Below are 21506 nucleotides of genomic sequence, written 5' to 3'. Positions count from 1 at the left end.
TCTAAATGTTAACCTTCCTCCCAAAGCAAGAATAGAATCCAGTTTGATCCAGGAAAAGGAAATCGAGTCGCAGCCATGACGTGGTTCTCCGAAAAGACTGGATGAGTTTGTATCAGAAATTCCCTTTCTATGCCCAGTGTTGAACAGGCAGAAATCACCTCTGCCAGGAATTGTGCTGAATAGGCTTCTGGGTTTCAGTACAGGCTGAACTCAAACAGACGGAGAGGTCGTGCACACAGCTCCAGTCTTCTCACGACGGCTCGAAATTCGATCTCGCAGGAGTGGATACGCACGCACCCCCGACTTCTGCAGGGCCTCACAGTGCCAGCGGCAAGGCACCACGTGTCCCTGTTTGTGCAGCCGACGCGCACGTCTAACAGCCATGTTCCAGGTGGCCCGAGACCCCCCCCCCCCCCCAGTCTCTCAGACCGAGCCGCCACAGCGACTCTCGTCCACCGGAAAGACGCCAGCGAGACCTCGACGATGCTCCGACGCGACAGATCACTGGATCTTGGACAACCCGCTGGTGACGAGGAGCTTGAAGGGGACTGTGGAGCGCGACACTGTCAAGGGCAGTTTCTGAAGCTTGTGGAGACCTGTGGATGTAAGGGTTACCTTGGTGTGAAACTTGAAAAGAAGCTTCTGGGGGGGGGGGGGGGGGGGGAATCAGAGTGTGTGCCAAGGGCCGCGACGAGAACCAGCGAGGCTCAGGGGCCTGCAGCCGTGCTCAAGCCGAGTCGTGTTTGTCTTAGGTGGGGAGCGAGATGGCGTCTTTTCAAGGGGCTCAATAGCTTGGCCTGCTTCCACCAAGAGGCCCCCCTACACCCTCCTGTCCCCCCCCGCCCCCACCTTCCTGAGAGAATTGTACACTTTCTATCTGAGGAAAGAGCCCAGCCCACGGTATGGGGAACACCTCTTGCACGCAGCGGCGCCCGAGAGCACGAGAAAGGCGGTTAATTCTCATGTGGGGGGTTATGCACTCGTTCACTGTGGCCACGGCCCCCCTCGGAAGACATTTTAAAAAGCACTGATCTGCCTGACACACTGAGGCCACCGAACGATGTGAGCGTGAGATTTATAATGACGCCCTTCACGCAAGCCATGACTAAACTGGGGCCCAAGAGCAGAGCTGTGACTGCTAACCACAGAAGACGTTTTGGAGACTCACCAAAGGCCCGAATGAGCTCCCTCTGCACGGCCCAGGTTACTGTGTTGATGAGGGAGGCGGAGGTTAGCCCCGCAAACAGCATGTTGTACAAGAACACGATATAGAAATTTCCCAGCCAGTTATAGCGTCCGAAGTCCCCCAGCAGGTCAAACCGTGTGATTCCTGAGAAGCCATGACAGAAAGAAGAGAAACAGCAAAGGAACATTTTGATTTTACACTATAATGCTGCCCCCGCATTAAACTTGAAAGTCACTGGGCCATCGGCCATCTACGTGTTGAGGGTTTTCGTACGTCTGACAGTGACATCAACTGGAGAACAGTGATATTGCAGTCTGGTAAAGCCCCTATACATCAGCACATGGAAAACACACACACACACACACACACACACACACACACACATATATAATTACAAACCTGTGTGTGTGTGTCTCTGTGGGGACTCTCCATTCATCTAATCTCAAGAACCAAACTAATTATGAGACTTTTGGAATTTTTCGTTTTTTGATTGTATTCAGAGATCTTTGCGGGCACACACAACGGACACACACACACGGACACACACAGCACTACAGAGGCTAGACTCACCCAGAGTCCGGGAGAAGACTGGCAGTGCTGAGCTGAGAACTAGCAGGGACACACAGTTCCCGATGATCTGAGGACAGAGAACCGGGCCATCTTAGGGCTCTCGCTACACCCGCCTGTCATGTAGCCCCACCCCCCGAGCGGCTGGAAGACGCACCTGTGTTAGAGTGGTGTCCTGAGCGTGGGGGAGGAGTCCCGTGAAGAGGGGGGAGCTATAAAAGCCCACCACCGACGACAACATCAGATACCTGAGCCGCTGAGTCAAGGGCAAGACGCAGCACATGGGACGGATCGCCGAGCGGGACAAAAACGACGATAGACCTACACAGCCAGTGCCATGTTGTGTGACGAGTCACAAAGGATACAGGATTAGGACAGCCTGAACTGTGGCTCCCAGAGATCCAAACATGGAGAAGGAGGCTGCTCCCAGGAGGGGGTCCTGGGGAGGTGAAAACATAAGCCTTTGGTCAAACTGCATGCCCGTTTAAAATACTAAAATTGGTCAGAAATGGCTACACTAAGCAGCATGGCCGGCAGGTCAGTGCAGGGTCACTGACCTCCATTCCTCTGGGCATGGCAGATTCGTCGAAGAGCAGCTCCAATACGTGGAAACTAACCATCAGCACACACACCACCTGAACAGACAGGCAGCAGCATGGCGTCAGACTGAGGACCTCGCCTCAATGGCAGCCTGCATGCAAGAGGCCCAGCAGCGCGACCTTACCGTGAGAGCCAACAGCAGCAGCATGGCCAGAGGGTAACCCAAGTTACGCTGCCATGGCGATGCACGCCTTCGCATCTCTGTAGGTTAAAAGCAGGCCATTAGACGGGCATACAAAACAAGCAAACAAAACCCCATAAAGGCATTTTGCCATGTGCCATGGTGCCCCTGGGGGCTGCCATCCTTACCCAGAGCGACACGCCTAGAGCGGGTGCTAAACAGCTCCCTTCTCACAGCCTCCATGTTCAGCGCCGTCCAGGTCGAGCCGGGGCTGTCTGCAGTGAGACACAAACATCACACTCTCATCCTAATACGGCACCGGCAATCTGAAAGATCCATTTTGCCGCCTGTCACACACACACTTACTGGAGAGCTTTCTGGAGAGAGAGGCCTCTTCCAGCCGAGCACAGTTCATGGGATCCTCCACATCCTCTAGGAGCTGAGAGAGCGACACAGAGGAAGCATTAAACGCTTGCGGCGTCTGTACGGGTAAAGGTCACAACTGCGAGGCAAGGTTATTACACCTAATGAAAACGAAAACCAAGTACAAAAATAAAACAAAAAAATAAAAATTATAAATATTTCTTGCAAAACTAACTAAATAAAAACAAATGTCAAATACTTTACCATTTTTACATTACTATTTAGCTATAGTAATGATTTGCTTTGTTTAATAACCATTCATAATACCTAGAACATGTTTTGGCTATTTTGACGACATAAGTACATAATGTGAATTGTGTGTCCACTCATGCAGAATTCCTTGAAGATCAGACACATGAAATAGCTCTAGAATTTTCTATCTATCCCTAGAAATAAAAAACTATTCTTAAATGGAAACAAATATTTGAGATATTTATATATAAAAACTAAGTATAAATATTTCTTAATAAAAAGATATTTAAAATGTAATAAACAAATGCATAACATAAAACCAGTGAAAACAAATTAATCTAGGTATATTAGAAAAAATATGAAATATGAAACGAAAATGAAAAACACAATAAGCTGGTGGCGAGGCGGCTGTAGCTTACTCGTGGTTTGACCAGTAGGCTTCCAGTGACGCTGAACATGCGGGACAGTCCGAAGGGGGTGCACACTGCAAAGAAAGGGGTGCAGAGTGACGACACAGCAGTCAGGGGGCGTCCCAGCAGTGCTAGGGAGCCGGGGGTGTACTTACAGAGCAGCAGCAGGACCCCACACAGCGAGATGCCTGAATAAAGGTACGGCAGGTAATACTCCCACAGGTCTGACAGAGAGAGAAGGGGGGGAGAGCAGTCTTACTGGAAAAAGTGAGTTGTGTCATTTCAGCCAAATGCCAACAGGTGGTGCTGTTCTCACACAGGACATTTTCACCTGATGCTTCATCTAAAGCAACTTACAGTAGAGGGAGGCCTTATAATTTGTGCGTGCTACCTGGGAATTGAATCCATGACCTTTGCGTTGTTGGCGCCATTTCCTACTTGTTGAGCTACAGGAAAGTGGAGTGTGACTCACCGTACAGACTCTCCCGGGCTGCGTCTTGGTGTAGGAGGGCCGTGGCCACCCACACTATGCCGAGCACCAGCAGCGTGAGCAGAAGCAGCACCACAGCAGTCTCGTAGACCCGTGCCATCACGCCCTGAGGGCACAAGGGGGAAAACGGAGTCAGGCACGCAATTCCCCACGCAGAACCGGCAGGCAGAGAGACAGGAATGTCCAGCGTGAGGTTGCGCTGTACCTTCTTGGAGCCAGCGAAGCCTTCGGACTCGGTGAAGAAGTAGGTAAAGGGCATGAGGACCACCAAGGAGAGGTTAGAGAAGAGGAAGACGAGATTCCACAGCCCTGGGAGGGGAGCACGTGCGTTAAACTCAGAAGTGTGAGAGGGGGGTCTGAAAGAAGCGCTCGCATTGTTTTCATTTCATGAAAATGAAAAGCAGAGCTGCCCTCATAACAGCGGCCAAGAAAGCAGGGATGTCTGCTCCAGCAGTCATGGGAAGGAGCGAGTTACGGGGCTGTGCCTCAGAGTGACATCACGCCGTTAATCCCGCTCTCTCAAGGCTCCCGAAGTGAACGGCAGATATTTCATGTCGACGTGCAAAAATACAGGAAGCGAGTTGTAGAGGCAAGGAGTTCCTCAGGGCGAGCAGAGAAGCCCCTAACAGCAACCTCAACCCCAGAGACACTGATGAGGAGGGGTCCTTCATCGCACTGTGACAGGAAACCTCATGAGGCACCATGATGGTCCGTAATTCGACTATTCATACGGTGCACAGTCTTTATTTAGGGCTTTCTGTGGACGCCGTTGCCCAGGTTCACTAGTATCTCGGGCTGGGTGGCAGGTATCGAGGCCAACCAGCAGAGCTGCCCGGCTAGCCTGCTAGACCGTGGGTCTCAGGGTGGAGCAGTGAGGGGCGGCCTACCGTGGATGAGTGAGCCGTTGAGCCACTGCATGTAGTAGCTGTGCGGAAACGAGAGCAGGACCTCATTGGACAGGATGGACAAGGGCAGCAGGAGGACGGCGCCCACGGCGACGGAGAGCGTGAAGGTGCACAGCCAAAGCCTGGGGGAGTGATGAGAAAGGAAAGAGGGGCAGAGGGGCAGATAAGAACAGGGGAGGGAGAAGCAGAGAGGCAGTGGATTACCAGGGAGGAATTTTGAAATGAGTGTACAAAACAGGCGACTATCTGCAGAGTTAGAGAGGTATCTGTGATCTGTGTCCCTGCACTGGATGTGTTCCAGCAGAGGGGGGGGGGGGGGGGGGGGGGAGTAGGTGCCACTGTGGAGGGACAAAGGGCAACAAAACAGGACAGAGGGGCTCAAGAAGCTGTAGACAGACAGGGCATCACTTCAATACCACGTAGACGGACATTTACAATTAAAAATGCCTGTAAATACACATGTGCTCCAAAACCAGCTCGGTCTGACCCTAACTTACACCATGGATAGAGTAATAAACAGAAATAAATGAGCAGATTGAAGGGGGGGGGTGTCTTGGGAAATAGGAGTACACTTACGCAATCCTGTTCACCATGGCATCTTCACTGTCATCTGAAACAGCAACAGATGGACATCAATTGACGACAGCCACAAGTCTGCTGGGCTCAGCCCACCAATCGGCAGCCAGCTGCATTAGTCATGACACGCACTGCTCACATACCAGCGATTAAGATAAATAAATTTGACAGCAGCTCCTTCTGGTATATATGCACACATAGAGACTGGGTATTTTCTTGGCTAAGACAGTATACAAAACATGTCAAGTGTAAGATTTAGGGACCTATGACACAGCGGAAAGACATGTGCTTTACGAGTTTGAAATATAAGATTTAGGGCGAGCTGACAGAGGTAAATGCCGTGACGGAAAAGTGGGAGTAGGGAGAGGGAAGCCAAGAGACGGAAAACAAATCAATCTTTCTCTGTGTTGTCAGGCAGACACGGATCAGCTTGGCTCAGCCTGTGAATAACAAACGTTCCCATGAGTAAACAGGAGCGTTTACTCCGCATGCTCAGAATACCTGTGAGCATGACGGGAGCCCTGTGGGCACTGTGCCAAGCCCTCTGGACCCTCCCGCATCCATCTCCTGCCCCAGTATGTTAATGGTCACTTCTGCCACTTCGTTTACACATATTACGCTCACTGACTGTGATCCCCGGCAAACGGACTTCCATTACTGAGTAAGCATTTTTAATTATAGCAAATATAATAACATTTTCTATTGTAGAAAAAAAAAAAATTCACACACAGTAAGAAGAAAATTTAATCGATTTACTTTTCAAAACCTTGATTGAGTGAAAGCTTTTATTCAGAACGCATTGTTTTACTTAAAAAAACAAAACTATAGTTTGTATAACACGCATATTATCCTAAGAAATGTGTATTTTTCCAACACCACCGCAAAAGCTGGAGATTGAGGCAATAAATGTTATCATCCAGAGGACACAAAAATGTCGACCTAATCTAAAAGCTCAAAATAATAATGACCATTGTTGTAATGAGTTTGAATGAATGTCTGAATTTCCCTTAAAAATAAATATGACTGAAACGCATAATTATGGATTTTTCTCCAAATCATTTTGTTTATAATACCCATTTAAAAAATGCAATAACTTTAAGAGATTCTATGCTGACAAGGTCTACAATGGAGTTTTTTGGTTTTGTCAGCTCTATAAAATGACAGCTTGTCTTGCCACAGATGACAGATAATTTTAAACGACTCCTAAATTGACTCCTTTCATTCCTTGCAGATGAATCACTCCCAGTATTTCATCATAAAAATAACACACCAGTTATTGCCTATTGAATATAATGATTAATTACAAAGAGCAATTCTTCACCAGTGTCCTGACCCAGATAATTAACTGGTACCTTGCACTATGAGGTACCACAGTGAACTGGACTGAAAATACAGTTGGTGAGGAGATAATCTTCAGTCACTTTATTGTATTCAATTCTCAGGGGTGGGAAGTTCAGATCCAGAAAGTACAAATCCAGACCAAGATTTTGTTTCAACCAACCAACTGAGGACTCGATGAATGTGACTCTTTATGCTTAACTGGCTGGTTGAAACAAATTCTTGGTTTGAATTTGTACTTTCTGAACCTAAACTTTCCACCTCTGTCAATTGTATTCTAAATCCTGCTCATTTGGTGAGGCGCTGTAATGACGGGTTGAGGGTATGAGCTGCACTCCTGCCGGTCTGAGTCTTGCAAATGCGCGAACGATCCAGCAGCGGTTGCAACACTCGGATCACTTACTCATTTCACTCATTCGTAGCACTGCTACATTTCAAATAAGTTACTACTACAGATCCAGGACAATCACAGATTGGGGGTGGGGGTTGACATGGCTCACTGAAACACCTACTGAAAACACACTCGATGGCCTTAAAATAACATGCTGAAAACAACCAGATAAAATTTAAAAAAACAAAAACAAATGCACGGCAGGGTCTCAATTGGCCGGCAGGCATGGGTATATAAACACCGCGTTCCCACCTACTTCAAATGGTGTTCCAGCCCCCACCCTGTGTTCATCGCACCCATGAGACAAATACGAGGCAGATAAGGGGCACAGGGGGAAGGGCCCCAAAGGGTGGGGTTACTCACCCGCGACAAACTCTGCGCTCTTCTTGAAGTGTGTGATGATAAGGTGGGAGACGATGTAGAGGCAGACGAAGAGCAGGATGCAAATCTGGTGGGGGTGCAGGATAAAGCCGCATTAACACAGCGGACATTACTGAACAGTCAGAGTCATCACTCACTAGCTCTCCTCCAACAGAGCACCTGTACCTGCCACAGGTGCCCAGCTACTGGGGGCAACTTCTCCCAACGACCCTACCCACGGAGGACGAGGGGAACGGCTAAAATGGCACTCGAGGGGATCGGCTGCAGCCACACGACAGCAACCCCTGAGGAGTCAGTCAGGTCCAAGCATGCATGCCCCATAGAGCGGATCGAAGCCAGGGTGATGGCTGCCAGGGGCAGGGCAGGAGAGGCAGGGCATCACAGAGCACTGGGCACAGATCTTCTGAGAACCTGCTTTCCCTGGCTTTACGCCTCACTGACCTAAATATGCCAGTTAGCATCTAAGACATGACCGACACTAAGCTGAAGCAGTAAGAATTAAATTAAACCATAAGCCACCTGCCCTTCAAACTCCTACTGACAAATACTAACATGTGTGTCAGAACAAGCAATTATTAAAGGAAATAGAAGTGACAGAGATGGTGGGGGCACTAGGAGGGGGGCAGGTTATTCATTTATCCTGTAAAATAAAAATACAGGTGGAGGCAGGGGGGTAGGAGTCGCGACGATAACAGACTTTGCAATGTGGCTCCCGGAACATAGACGACACCTAACAAATTTTAAACTTGGAATTTATTATGTTGCGAAGGAGACAAAGAGAGATTTAAGGTGCTTAGGATAAATACTCCTATTGTATATTGCTTTCCATTCAGTGTTCTGTTGAATTTAAGTTTAAGGAGAGTCAGTTTACTGGATGCAATTAATGCCAAAACACTGTAACCGGCACAAAGACTCATAAACGCAAAGTGGAAGGGGGCTGCTTTGTCAGTAATTGCCTATGTTCCAATTTTATTTATTTATTTTTTTTTTAATCAAGCACACATGTTTAAATACATTTCCCAGTGTTGGTAGATTTGAAAACTTTTGTTTTAATGCTGTGGCGACAATATTCAATATGTCTAGACATTAGGGCTGTCTGATATGACCAAAATGTCATATACTGATGCAAGTCATGTCATATCCCGATAAAATATCTATATGTTGTATCGGGATGAGATGAACTGACATAAAACTTATGTCATATATAAATGAAAATGAATGAATGAATAAATAAAAATACATATTTGTGGATAGTGATGCATTTGTGATTTTTTTTCTACAGATCAGCTGCGTTATAGGGAGGTCAGAGTGGGAAAATATATTTTTTTTTAAATTTGAGTTCACTCACAATACTTTTCCATTACTAATTTTGTGTGTGTCTGTTTGAAGTACAAAAGACAGCTAGGCTATTCAACGTGAACTGCACACACAAACACTGAAATGTTAATTAAAACACGCCTGCAAAGAAACATGAAAAACCAAAGGGTGTTGCTTGCTTTTGCTGAAAGATACAACAGCTGGAAAACTGAATGTAAAAAGAGAATACAAGTTAATTTTTATCGCGTTGTCACAGTTAAGGTTTAAACCCACGGCTGAACCCACTTTCCGGCTCCCTGGTATTCTTGCTTGATGATGTATGTGGGAATATGAGGATTTATACTGAAATATTCCAGAGACCTGTTTGGGTTTAATCCTTAACTCCAACACTGCGATAAAGTTTGCAAATAAATAGGAGGGAAATCACACATGTAACGATCCACAAATGTGCAAAACACGTGTCACGTGCATAAATTACTCCGTATTTTTGTGGATATGATTTTACACAACGCAAATTAAAAAAAACAAGTACTTGTGGATAGTTACATATTTGTGGATCATGGTACATATTTGTGGATTGACTATTGTGGGTTATAAAGTCCAATAAAAACTTCCAAACAAGTGCCACATTCCATGTGGTGGCATGAAACACTGCATGAAACACTGCATGCCGCCATCCAAATAAAGAAAAAGCATTGCCGTAAACTATATATGACACCAAGAAATAAATCATAGAGCATAATTTGAAACGATAGAGGTTTTTATTTCGCCATGTGATATATATCGACGTATCGCACAGGCACAGTCCTACTTCATACTGCTGGCAAGCTAAAGCTTTCAGACAAAACCAGAAGACGACTTTGTGGATCGAAAAAGAAAAGAAACAGGACAAGCATATTTATATACATACACACACACAGTACCGTGCAAAAGTCATCACAGAAACCTGTTTAAATGATCTCCATGTTGATGTGACCCTATGATGTTATATCTCAAACTGTGTCTGCCCTTAACCATTTCAAAATCTCTCCTAAAGTCGCCCCAGTATTGGCAGCATTTTCAATATACTCATGTATTTTTTGACATGACCACCAGCACACCTCTAGCACACCATCTTGGCAGCTAATAAATAAATTCCACTTTTCTGTCAGATGTTCCTCGTCGGATTTCAGCAATTGAAGCATCAGCAGTGCTTCGATGAATGTTTATTTCCCTTCACCTTCTGTCCTCCTGCAGTCTTTCTGGTGGGAGACAAATTGATTCTTGTGTCCACAGTCACCGTCGATGGAGGTCACTTACCAAGCACTAAAGACCACGGAAACACTGTCACCATGTCTCTATGGCGACGGACAGTGACTGCCACAATTCGACACCGCATGCGCCCTCCAGCGCCCACCTGCCCCCTGAAACCTCAGTCTCACCTCCCTCTGCCTCAGCTCGTTACAGCCATAGTTTGCTTAATAACTTCCCTTGATTTTTGTTATAACACATTTTTAAATTATCAATGATGGGTCATTCCATTTTAATTCAACACACTTCCAAAAATGTTTCTGCATCACCATTTCTGAAGTAACAAGTGTATAAAACACAAGTAGCACCCATACATACATATTTTCATCCATCCTGTCCAATTCAGGGTTGGGAGGTCCGGAGCTTATAGTGGAACGCAAGGGTGCAAGGCAGGGATTAACCGAGGATGGGGAGTCAGCGCATCACAGGCCACACACCCTTCACACCTACAGACAGTTTGCCAACTCCAATTCAATTAACCTCTGCATGTTTTTGGATTGGGGGGGGGGGGGGGGGGGGGGGGGACAGAGAACCTGGGGAAAAAAATCCCATGACAACATGGGGAGAACTTGCAAACACGTGGAGCCATGGCAGACACTCAAACCCCAACAATGCTAACCACTACAGCACTATTTCTTTGTAAAAAAAAAAACTTGTTAATCCATGCCCTTCCCTGGTTTTTTTAATGACCAAAAGTAGTTTAAAAAATGCATTTTGCGAGATGATCTTTGACCTTAAAGGAATTCAAAATTTTCCATACTATGGAAAAGTACTCTTTTTGAGCTTTCCAATGAGATATCGCAGAGCCTCTGAATTATAGGAATTATTAATTTTTGCTACCCACTGTGTAGAAAAGGTGCTGTATGTCAAAGGAAAATTTTCAACCAAACAAGTAAATCGCACTGGAAGGTATGAGTGAGTCACATGGCAAAATTTCACCAGAATCAAAAATGCAATAAAAATTAAAAATGTTGCCATGATTAACCCCTCCTTAATTACATCAATTTTCGATGTACACCAATTACACAGACACTCTGGCCCAATATAACCAGAAAGTTATAGCCAGTGAGGCCAGATACGCTACGCTATAAACATGTCCGCCATAGACAAGGGTTACCCACGCAAGCAGACGGTTCAGCTGTGCACAACCCAGGCAACGGCGCTGTGTGAAGCAAGGACTTACTTCAGGGGTGCTACAGCTACAAACCTCCTACGCTTGGAACCTGCATTTCAAGTCAAGTTTTATTTTGCAGAAAAACATGCCAACTGCCTGCCACTCCTTGAACTCAACTTCTCAGACTCAGACCTGGATTACATCTGCAAAACTAACCCTAAAGGCCTCCCTGCCATTGCACAATAAAAAACGCGCTTCACTAAACTTACCTACTCTGGGTGCAAAGAGTTCATGCTACCTGACAGGTCTTTGCCATACCATCCCGAAATCTGACAGAGGATAAAAGCCTACTCAATTTCTCTCTATAGAAACAAGGGGGGGGAAATGCATTATGTGTAGAAGAGAAACACACACAAGTCTGCTCCAGATCAGGCTCGGGAAGGAAAAACGGAAAAGGCTGCCTTACAGGATACTGGCCTTCGCCTCTGGGCTTGAAAGAGCTTGTCGAAAACAATAGACCTGAACAGCAGCTCAAGCCTTGGCAACCGTCTGAGCAGATCGCGCTTCCTGTGGGGTGAAAACACGGTATCAAGTTCACACGAGGCCCACGGCTGCTGCAGGGCTCGTGCAGCTCGAGGGCCATTCCTCAACTCGCCCTTAAAAACCGTGTGCGCTTCCTACCAATCAACACACGTCATTGCTCTGGCACCCCCTCCCATTCCATTGGTAAAAACTGCTCATTTAAACACCCCAGGGTTTATTACTTTAGTCCGTTCCAGCAGCACTGAGGAGAATAACAACAAAGAAACAAAAGGGATCAGAGAACAGCTGGCAAACAAGACAAAAACATCAAATGCATGTGAGCCCCCACTGCCCCCTTCCTGCAGAGGGGCAGATGTGTTGCCGACAAAGTTTACCAGCAATGGGGCCTGATTCTACACTCAGAGCCAGGTACATCCAGGAAACATGAACTAGGACCCGCAATTTGGCCAGTACAGGATTCTCCTTTACCCACACAGATAGAGCTGCGTGTCAAAGCACCAAGCGGCAAGTTTAGACTGGTTTTAGTTAAAAGTAGGTTTGCTGCCCGCAAATGCACTGCGGGTCCTAACATCCTACTCAAAGCAGCAGTCCTGGGGAAGTCTAAAAATTAGAATCACTGCCAAATAGAATGCGCTTTCCATGTTTATGCACCCTTTAGCGTGAGGGAAACAGACAGCGGGATACAGGGTTTACATGCTGTAGAACTAGCGAGAATCTTAGAGGCACAGCATGCAGCATGCACCTCTGTCTGAATGCGTCTGCTGCTCATCTTTTCCAATGCTTGTGTAAAAAATACTGCAACTGATTAGCTGCCATGTCAAGGTAGCGTTTTTTGTACACATTCTTTATGTTCGGTCCAGAGGAATGTTCGGAAATGGGAACAGCAACTGGCCCTGTAATTTTACTCATAGCCAAATTCCAGACACAGTATTCATATATGAGGAAACGCAGCGGTAAAGAAGTTTCTTCAAAGGTTCGACTAGGTTTAGGATTTGCAGAAGAGAAGGTGTTTAGATGAGCGCACATTCTGAATAGTTATTCGAGCAGATGGTGAATTGATGACTTGGACTTCGACAGAACAAACAATTCAGCTACTTAATAAGACAGATCGAATGTACTAGGTGATTACTGTGGCACACAGCCTCATGTGTAGAGGGCTTGTACTTTCTGTACTCTGGACTGATATGGAACAAATCCAGACCAGCACATTCACTGGAAAGAAATGCTGTGAAGCTACCATTATTTCCTTGTGGTAACCATACTAATATGTAAAGGACTAATAAGTGGCTTGTTTAGATTCCGACTGAGTTTTTACTGATCTGTAAAATATTGTTTAAACTGGTATAATCTTGTTAAATCATACTGAGCAATAGTATCAGTCACCGTCTCTTTGGTTCCAAACCTGCCTCAGTATTGGACATATCTGTCATATTACATAACTGTCCTGTTAAATGCTGAGTCAGTACACTGTCACTGCATGTCCCTGTAAAATATTGCTCTTAGTCATCTTGAAAATGAATTTACCTGACAAACTGGAGAAACACCTGCTACTTACAATCATCTAAACCAATGCATTTTCGGTCGACACTCTGAAGTGGATATTTTTTGGTACCTGTGGTATAGAACAGGCACTATCATCTCAAAAGGGATAAATAAAACAAAGAAAATCAAAAATCACTTCATCAATGCCAAATATGGTGATGCAGAAACCTTTTTGGAAAATAGTTGAATTACACATGGATTGATCCTAGCCGATAACATGCATATTAGGCTTTGCAGTGATGCAGTATATGTCTTGTAGCATCTTGAAGAGCTTAATATTTTATGCTGACCAGTTCTCCTCTTCACTGAGTGCAGCAGCATTTTTGCATAAGTAATTTTGAAAACAATACATTTTACATGGCTGCAAGTCAAACTTTGATTTTCCTTTGTGCAGTTTCTACGAGTAAAAGAAACCCGACAACTAAATGAAAAGATGCAGCAACTTAATTTGATCAGCATGTTATTTCTACAATCTGTAACCAAAATTATTGGTCAGTAACTTTACAGCGGCAGGACACGTAAAATCATGCCATTGTTCGTTCTATGATATCCAATTACAAATTTACAATTGATTTATCAGCCATTCAATCAAGCTGATTAACCGCACAGTCTGAGACAGACTGTGTCAGAACAAGTAAGAACTGCTGAGCTCTGCGAGGTTAAGGGTCTGTCCTCTGGTGTTTCGTTGGAGAGCTTCTGCAGTCCAAAGTTCAGCAAAGCCGTAAATGTCGTCCACGTCACAGTACCATAGGCCAGGATGGCGTACATTAATGACGGACGCAACACCCACTGTGGACCGGGGCACGGAACAGACTACCTGTGTGCAAAAGACAACCCACCAACCTGGCTCCAGTCCTAATTTTATGCTGTAAGTTCTATTTACCTAAAGTGTTTTTCAGGAGCAAATCAGGCCACATCATTTGGAAATGAGCCTATTCAAAGTGATTTCACCTATCAGCATCCAGGTTGCAAAGCCCCCTTCCACCATCTTCATTGCCCACAGCAATAAGGATGTGTTGTGAAACACCAAAGCCCCCTCAAACTACAGGTATACATTAAACACAGGATCTCCTGCCAGCACCCAACCCCCACTCATTCCGATAACTCCCCGTATTTCCCTTTCCTCTTCACATCCCTAATGGTACGCTTTTACTATTAGACAGCAATTTGCTTAAAGACCCTCCAGCAATCCCGCTGCTACTGAACGTTCCTGAATTTGTCTCCATGGAATGACTAAAAAAAAAAATTCTTTTTAACAAAATTACACGGAGTCTGTAAAGGCTGTTTGCCTGACGGCGTGCACATGGGTGAAGTAACTATATCACTCCATAAACCAGTATTTGCAGTTTTTTTTTTGTTTGCTTAGAGATGTGACATAAAACAGAGACACATCAAAGCAGGTTTGAAACCTTTACCTTCAAAAAATAAGCGCAGAATTAACCAGCCAAAACACATTCGAAATAATGAAGCAGATACACATTATGTAAGCATGATTACTACCATCAAGCTGGGTAACGTCATAATTCCTGCTGTTACTAAAGTGCCAGAGAGTTATTTTAAGTTATAAGTGACTGGTTGTCCGAATCAGTACTAATTTAAGATAATTTTACGCATCAGTTACCCGCTGCGCAGTCAGTTTAACTGGTTTAATCCCCCAACAACAAAATCGCAACTTCTAACAAAAGCCGCGAGACTAGTAAAAGTACTCATTCATCTACAATTTAAATGTACGGGTTATTCTCCACTAAACGCAAACATAAAGTGCACGTTCGATAGAAAATTAACCGAGCTACCAGTCTTACAGCGATGGTAAATGTGGTCGGGCAGCTAACTAGCATGTCGATGAGGATTGCATTTCCAGCCGTCAGTAACGTGGGCAGTAACGGTTACTTACAATGATCTCCCGGACTCGGTCGTGGAACATCTGCTCCCTGACTGACACGTCGTCTGCTTCCATCCTCGGACAATCATATCGTGTCAAGGAGAGTGATTAAACAACAGGGAAGAGAAGGGACGCTGATCAAAAGGCCATCTCGCCGTTCGCGCTATTGCTAGCGGACCGCTAACATGTTTCCAGCGGTTGCGGGGTGACTGAGGATTTTCGAAAATGCTTCTCACAATATTCCAGGCGGCGTGGGCGGGGCGAGGGCGGAGTTTGGGAAAGAGCAAGGCGTGGCATCATGTAAAGACCACGAGGGATTAACACGGCCACTCTGTGACGTGTGTCAGGATTGGGTGTGGCCAGATGGTGGTGTGGGCGTGGCTTAGAAAAATAAAGAAATTTAAATTATAGTTATGATTTGAAGGAAGTTGGGATATTAATATTTTGAATGAAGGTGTCTTTAAAAATGATGGACAGCAGAACTTTATGTGGAAAATACAACTTTATGTATAATGATGCATAAAATAATGTTAAAAAGCGAAATAGCTTAATTTGAACTGTAATATTGATGTTGTGCTATTATTAGGTTAAAACTTTGAAATACTATGCCGTCAGTAATGTACAGAGTAGATGAGTGTCTGGTCTTCTTACTGAAAACCGCACAAGGGAATCCAGTCAAGACCATGAAGGGTTGTCGATTGTGTTAGGATTGTGATTCTGTGGTGTTACCTTGTTTATTTCAGTGAAAAATAAAATACTGAACTGGGCTGTATTGCTGGCTGGGCGATTGCAGTTACTATTTGCAAACCTGTAAAAAAAACTGTTTTCTGTTTTCTTATTCACTGTAATCCACCGTTTTACAATAGGACGTTTAATCGTTAGAGGAACTAGCTAAAGGGCTGGGAGCATTTGAGTGTTAACGTGTGCAGTTTACAATTAAGATACAAAGTCCAAATGCAGTGAAAACGTACTTTCAGAAACATTTGCGGGAGAGTTGGAGGTAAGCTTCAATACTATGTATGTCTATGTGTGTGTGTATATATATCGCAAGTGTACTTTGGTTTAGAACAAAAAACACAATTTAACATTAGAACATGTGCAAATTAAGAGTAACACAATAAAAACTAGTAACAATTTCTTCTGTTTCTTCTTGGATGGCTAGATGAACACCGCTTCAGTTCCCAAACTTCTCCTCAGGGGCACGTCAGCCGCTCCATGATTTTGTTAAATTTCACCAACAGCTCAATTAAATAATGAAATATATCGGTTTAAAAAGTCAGTGAGAGATTGACTAGCTGTATGAGGTGTGCTAGTGGCCAAGTCAAAAAATACATGGCTGCACTGGACGGTCGCTGCAAATATTAGGATGATTTTAGCAGAGGTTCTGAAATGGCTAAGCTGACACACTTTGACAGGCATAATATCGTAGTTTTACACCAACGCGAGGATAATCTAAACATAATTTTCTTTGCCTGCCTAAGACTTTTGCACAGATATATATATATATATATATATATATATATATATATATATATATATATATATATATATATATATATATATATATATATATAAACTACAGATAATCATCATGAAGTAAAATGACAGGCCAAACCCATCAGGTTACCATTAAAGAGAAGCAGAAACCAGTAGGATTCTGTTGCATAGATAGAAGATTTCCATCCATCCATCCATCCATTTTCCAAACCGCTTATCCTATCCTCGCGGGGGGTCCGGAGCCTATCCCGGAAGCAATGGGCACGAGGCAGGGAACAACCCAGGATGGGGGGCCAGCCCATCGCAGGGCACATCACACACCATTCACTCTCACACGCACACCTAGGGGCAATTTAGCAACTCCAATTAGCCTCAGCATGTTTTTGGACTGTGGGGGGGAAACCGGAGTACCCGGAGGAAACCCCACGACGACATGGGGAGAACATGCAAACTCCACACACATGTGACCCAGGCGGAGACTCAAACCTGGGTCCCAGAGGTGTGAGGCAACAGTGCTAACCACTGCACCACCATGCCACCCCACAGAAGATTTCCATATGGATTAATTTATGTAAAACAACAACAAGTCCATTATAAACAATACATACCATTAAGATACCCATACTGTATAAACTACTGGGAAAATATTAAATTCCAATATAAACCAGCAGAAATGCTTAATGGTTTCTAATGAACCTCCCCCATGGTCCTGGCTAGGATAGGCATTATATGATGAATTGATAGACTATTGCGCAACTTAATTTGCAATGCTCCAAAAATAAACAGGTCTTCTATATTTCAGGGTCACAAAACATTGTTATTAATATACAAGCAATAATTATTGTAACTTAGATTCTAGACTAGGTTCAAGACTTCTTTGTGTGAATAATGATAATTTTCCTTTGCACTACAGGAAACAGAGAAGCTCACTGGCAAGGATGGGACTGGCTCTTTAAATGAACAACAACCATTCTGCCACTGGCTGCCGATTCCCTTATGGCCAAAAGACTGCTCATCACATATGCATTATGGGTAATAGGCGGTCCCCTGGGCCTTCACCACTTCTATTTGGGGAGGGACAGCCACGCTCTGCTGTGGTTGCTCACCGTGGGAGGCTTCGGAGTGGGATGGATGAGGGAGGTTTTCCGCCTTCCTGCTTACGTCAGTGAAGTAAACCGAGAGGCGGTCAGAGATGGTGTGAGACACCGTAACTCCCGACCTCCCCCATTAAGTCCCGTCCGATTCGCTGGCCAGGTCTGCGTGGGGATCTACTTTGGCACAGTGGCCCTGATCGCCCTGAACTCCCTCCACTTCTTCTACCTTCTGGTATTGCCACTTTCCGTGGGTGCTGGGGTGCACCTGGTGTCCTGCGTCGGCAGAGAGACGTCGGACCTGCAGAAGACCCTCACCACCTGTGTCATGACATCCCCCCTCTTTTACGGGAGCAAGCTCTCGCCCCTGCCTATCAGCCTGGCTGCCAGCATCACTGCTATCAGGCATCGCAGGTTCAAAGACCCCCTAGCAGCAAACGACCCGCCTGAGTCACTCGGTAGGCTCACTCCCCGTTCCTGTTTTTATGCCCCATGTGTTACCCAAAGCCCAGCTTTAATTTATAATTTTCTATTGGTACCCTATGCGATAAAAACAATAATAATACATCTGATTTCCATCACACTGCTTATTATGGGGCAGTGGTGGCCTAATGGATAGGGAAGCACACTTGTGATTGAAAGGTTTGTATCCCCAACCAGCAAAGTACCACTGATGTACCTTGTGCAAGGCACTGTTCCTCGAAAGCTGAAGTAACTGACCTCTGCTATGTCACATATGGGTTAAATACAGAAGACACATTTTACTGATGTGTGTCAGCAATGACAATCACTTTCCCTCTATTATCAAAATCTATTATTAAGCCACAATAAAAGCAAATAACACAGTTATATGCTTTTTTTGTGGATCATGTACTCCCTATTATTTATCACTAAGCCATTTCTGTCTACAATTTCCCTAGGTCCGCGTCTGTACCGCTTGGGTCTCGCCTGGCTGGCTTTCTCAGCACCTCTGGGATATTGCGTCTTTCACAACATGACTGCCACCCTCGGCTACCTGGTGGACTGTGTGTCAGTCATTCTGGATGCCCTGTGGTTCTTCCCCTGGCTCCAGGGGGTGCTGGAATATTTCCTGTTGCTTCCGTACAAGGTGCTGCGTGCTCTGACGGGAGCCGGGCTCCCAGAGGAAAGCTGGAGGAAGGTGCTGGAGGTCCTGCTTAGAGAGTACAGCAAGAGAGAGAAAGAGGCAATGCAGGTGAGTCTGAGTATATGTGGGAGGGTCTGGAATGTGACGGCTGACATAATCCACACATACATTCATATAGTCTTGCATCTATTTATAAAATCCTGTCAGCATGTGGAGGAAACCTTTAATTTTCCACACCAGACATGCCACTGACTTGAATTGATTAATTAAAGATATGTAACAGATTAAGTTCAAGTTTGGATCAAAATATCTGGTTCGTAAAGTAAGAAACAGCAAATGTATTCTCTGTATATACTTATTCCAGTGTTAGAGCATGTAGATGCCCAAACGCTGACTCTCTGAAATAATCCTGCAATTTATGCTTTTGTCCATATTTCAAAACTGCTTCTCCAAGGCAGCATTGCAGCCTTTGACATATCCTGGGAAATACATGAAGAGGTAGGGGATATCCACTCCAGGGGGATTTAGATAACAGTTCATCTAAACTACATCTTTGGACTATGGGAGGAGAATGGAGCGTCACGAAGGAGGGAAAAAAAAGACCACAGCGCCACCTGCTGAGCAACCGAAGTGTTGCGGTTTGTAGAGATGTGCTGTTCTGTTCATTTTTTTGCAAAACTCCACTGGTGTTTCAGGTTTTGTTGGTGCGTGAAGGAGCCTCCATGGAGGAGATCACACGCAGTTACAGGGAGTTGGTGAAGGTGTGGCACCCAGATCACAACCCCAGGCAGATGACCGAGGCCCAGCAGATGTTCATTAGGATCCAGGAGGCTTATGAGACACTAATGCAACGACACAAGAAAACCCAGAAAGAATAGAGTTTTGGGTACCACTTTACAACAAGGCTCCCTTTTGCCACTTGTAAATGGTAGCAACTTATTAATAAAAATAAAACTGTGTTATAACTTGTCTAAAATTGTCTATTAATAATTTACAAAGTGTTACAACCTAATTAATAACCAGATTATTACTTCATAAACTCTTTATATGGGTGGCCTTATTGTAAAGTGGCACCGAGTTTTACAGTGTTAATGCAATGTAGGGACCCACTAATCCTGGCAGGCTGATGCAAAAAGGTGCACAGATGTAAAATGAACAACACGTTTACTTTTTCAGAAATTGCATATTTCTCTTTGTGATGCTAGGGCTGGTTATTGAAATAAAATTGTTTAAGCAGTTATTCTGGCATTAACACTTGTTTTCACCCAATGCTGTGTAATAGAACAGTGAAATGGAGCACTGTCTTTGGCTTTCCAAAAAAAAAAAGAAGCTATACAGATATTACTGGTAATATTGTCAAATTGAGAAAAACAAATCACAAGGATAATGAAGAAAAGTTAAACTATTCTGTAAGGAACGTTGTGAGTTGAACATGTTATGTTAATATAAAATACAGATCAATAACCTGTTTAATTTTTGGTTCAAAAAGCTTTCCTAGTCGTAGATCATATTTAACTTGTAAGATCTGTATTTCATATGCTGCAGTTTCCATTTTTGTGAGTGTGTGCATGTCTGTTTTCATAAAGACACCTTGTCATTGAATGTAGAATAATGGGTGGATATCATGGGGATTCATAGCTGCAGTGGCCCATTTTAGGCTCGTCACATTGTAGCCAGTTCTCCCACCTACTAGACACATGTTAATTCTCAATTTGCAATTGGTTTACCTTTAGAATATTCTGCCATTTATAAATTTTCACCCCAAAACTCTACACCCCAAAAAAAGAACCATTTAAAATAATTAAAAACAATCACTTAATTAATAAATCCTATTAAAACGCATTTTGTATAACGTATAATACAAATATATAAACAAAGACTGTACAAAAACATTTAAAACTAGAAAATTAAAGTATGACAATAGTGGCAATTATACTAAATATAGCGTTCAAAATTCCATTGCACATTAAATATATATTTTTTATTCATTGTTCATTTTTTTCCTTTGCGACACTGAATAGGATAAGCAGTTTTAAGACGGATGGATGTTCCTTTCATTAATACTTAGCTCATTTAATTACTGAGTATTTCAGCTGTAGCACACAAAGAAATCTTTGCTGCCACCTTGTGGTTAGTAAGACAACATACTGGATTTTTCAATTTTACAATAATCGGGGCTAGTTTCCAATGCATTTAAAGTCGTAAAATTATGTAATTATTTTATCACAATATTAATATTTTAATTAACGATTTTGCATATTTTTCTTAGAGACTAACGCCCTAAACTATTATACGTAATTAATTAATTTATTAAAAAAAAATTTTTTTTTACAATATTTAACCTAACTAAAACGTATACAAGAAAGAGAAGCGATTTCCTAATGCGTTTATAGTTTTAATTTCTAATAATTTCACTATGTAAAATTATTTATCGATACATATGCAAGATCTTATTAAACTGCTGCGCTCTGTCGTTTCTCCACTTGAGCACATCGATGCATTCGACAGTCAGTGCCGATCAGGGCGTCTGCAGTAGGATTAACGG

The 21506-nt window shown here is 44.0% G+C and overlaps 2 protein-coding genes across 4 annotated transcripts; one reads left to right on the top strand and one right to left on the bottom strand.

Annotated features, from left to right (window-relative positions):
• Positions 1–473: 473 nt before the first annotated feature.
• On the bottom strand, positions 474–15497 carry lmbr1l (limb development membrane protein 1-like). The gene is made up of 17 exons (XM_049018108.1): positions 15281–15497; positions 7563–7647; positions 5471–5504; positions 4877–5016; positions 4195–4298; positions 3972–4095; positions 3655–3723; positions 3509–3573; positions 2841–2913; positions 2663–2749; positions 2478–2554; positions 2311–2388; positions 2119–2192; positions 1911–2001; positions 1757–1823; positions 1169–1330; positions 474–596 (listed from the first exon to the last, which is right to left on the bottom strand). The coding sequence occupies exons 1-17, from the start codon at positions 15341–15343 to the stop codon at positions 502–504; spliced, it is 1488 nt and encodes a 495-aa protein (XP_048874065.1). The 5' UTR covers positions 15344–15497; the 3' UTR covers positions 474–501.
• Positions 15498–16221: 724 nt separating this feature from the next.
• On the top strand, positions 16222–20201 carry dnajc22 (DnaJ (Hsp40) homolog, subfamily C, member 22). Of its 3 annotated transcripts, XM_049017116.1 has the most exons (5): positions 16222–16268; positions 17679–17797; positions 18020–18314; positions 18777–19069; positions 19657–20201. In XM_049017116.1, the coding sequence occupies exons 2-5, from the start codon at positions 17762–17764 to the stop codon at positions 19837–19839; spliced, it is 807 nt and encodes a 268-aa protein (XP_048873073.1). In that variant the 5' UTR covers positions 16222–16268; positions 17679–17761; the 3' UTR covers positions 19840–20201. The 3 variants fall into 3 exon arrangements, with proteins under 3 accessions (XP_048873073.1, XP_048873070.1, XP_048873071.1); XM_049017113.1 differs by having other exon boundaries at positions 17679–18314; XM_049017114.1 differs by lacking the exon at positions 19657–20201 and adding an exon at positions 19416–19635 and having other exon boundaries at positions 17679–18314.
• Positions 20202–21506: the final 1305 nt, after the last annotated feature.

The sequence above is a fragment of the Brienomyrus brachyistius genome, chromosome 6, assembly GCF_023856365.1.
Source record: "Brienomyrus brachyistius isolate T26 chromosome 6, BBRACH_0.4, whole genome shotgun sequence".
NCBI classification, from domain to species: domain Eukaryota; kingdom Metazoa; phylum Chordata; class Actinopteri; order Osteoglossiformes; family Mormyridae; genus Brienomyrus; species Brienomyrus brachyistius.
Note: the sequence above shows the minus strand (reverse complement) of the source record. Positions and strands in the feature narration are given on the sequence as shown.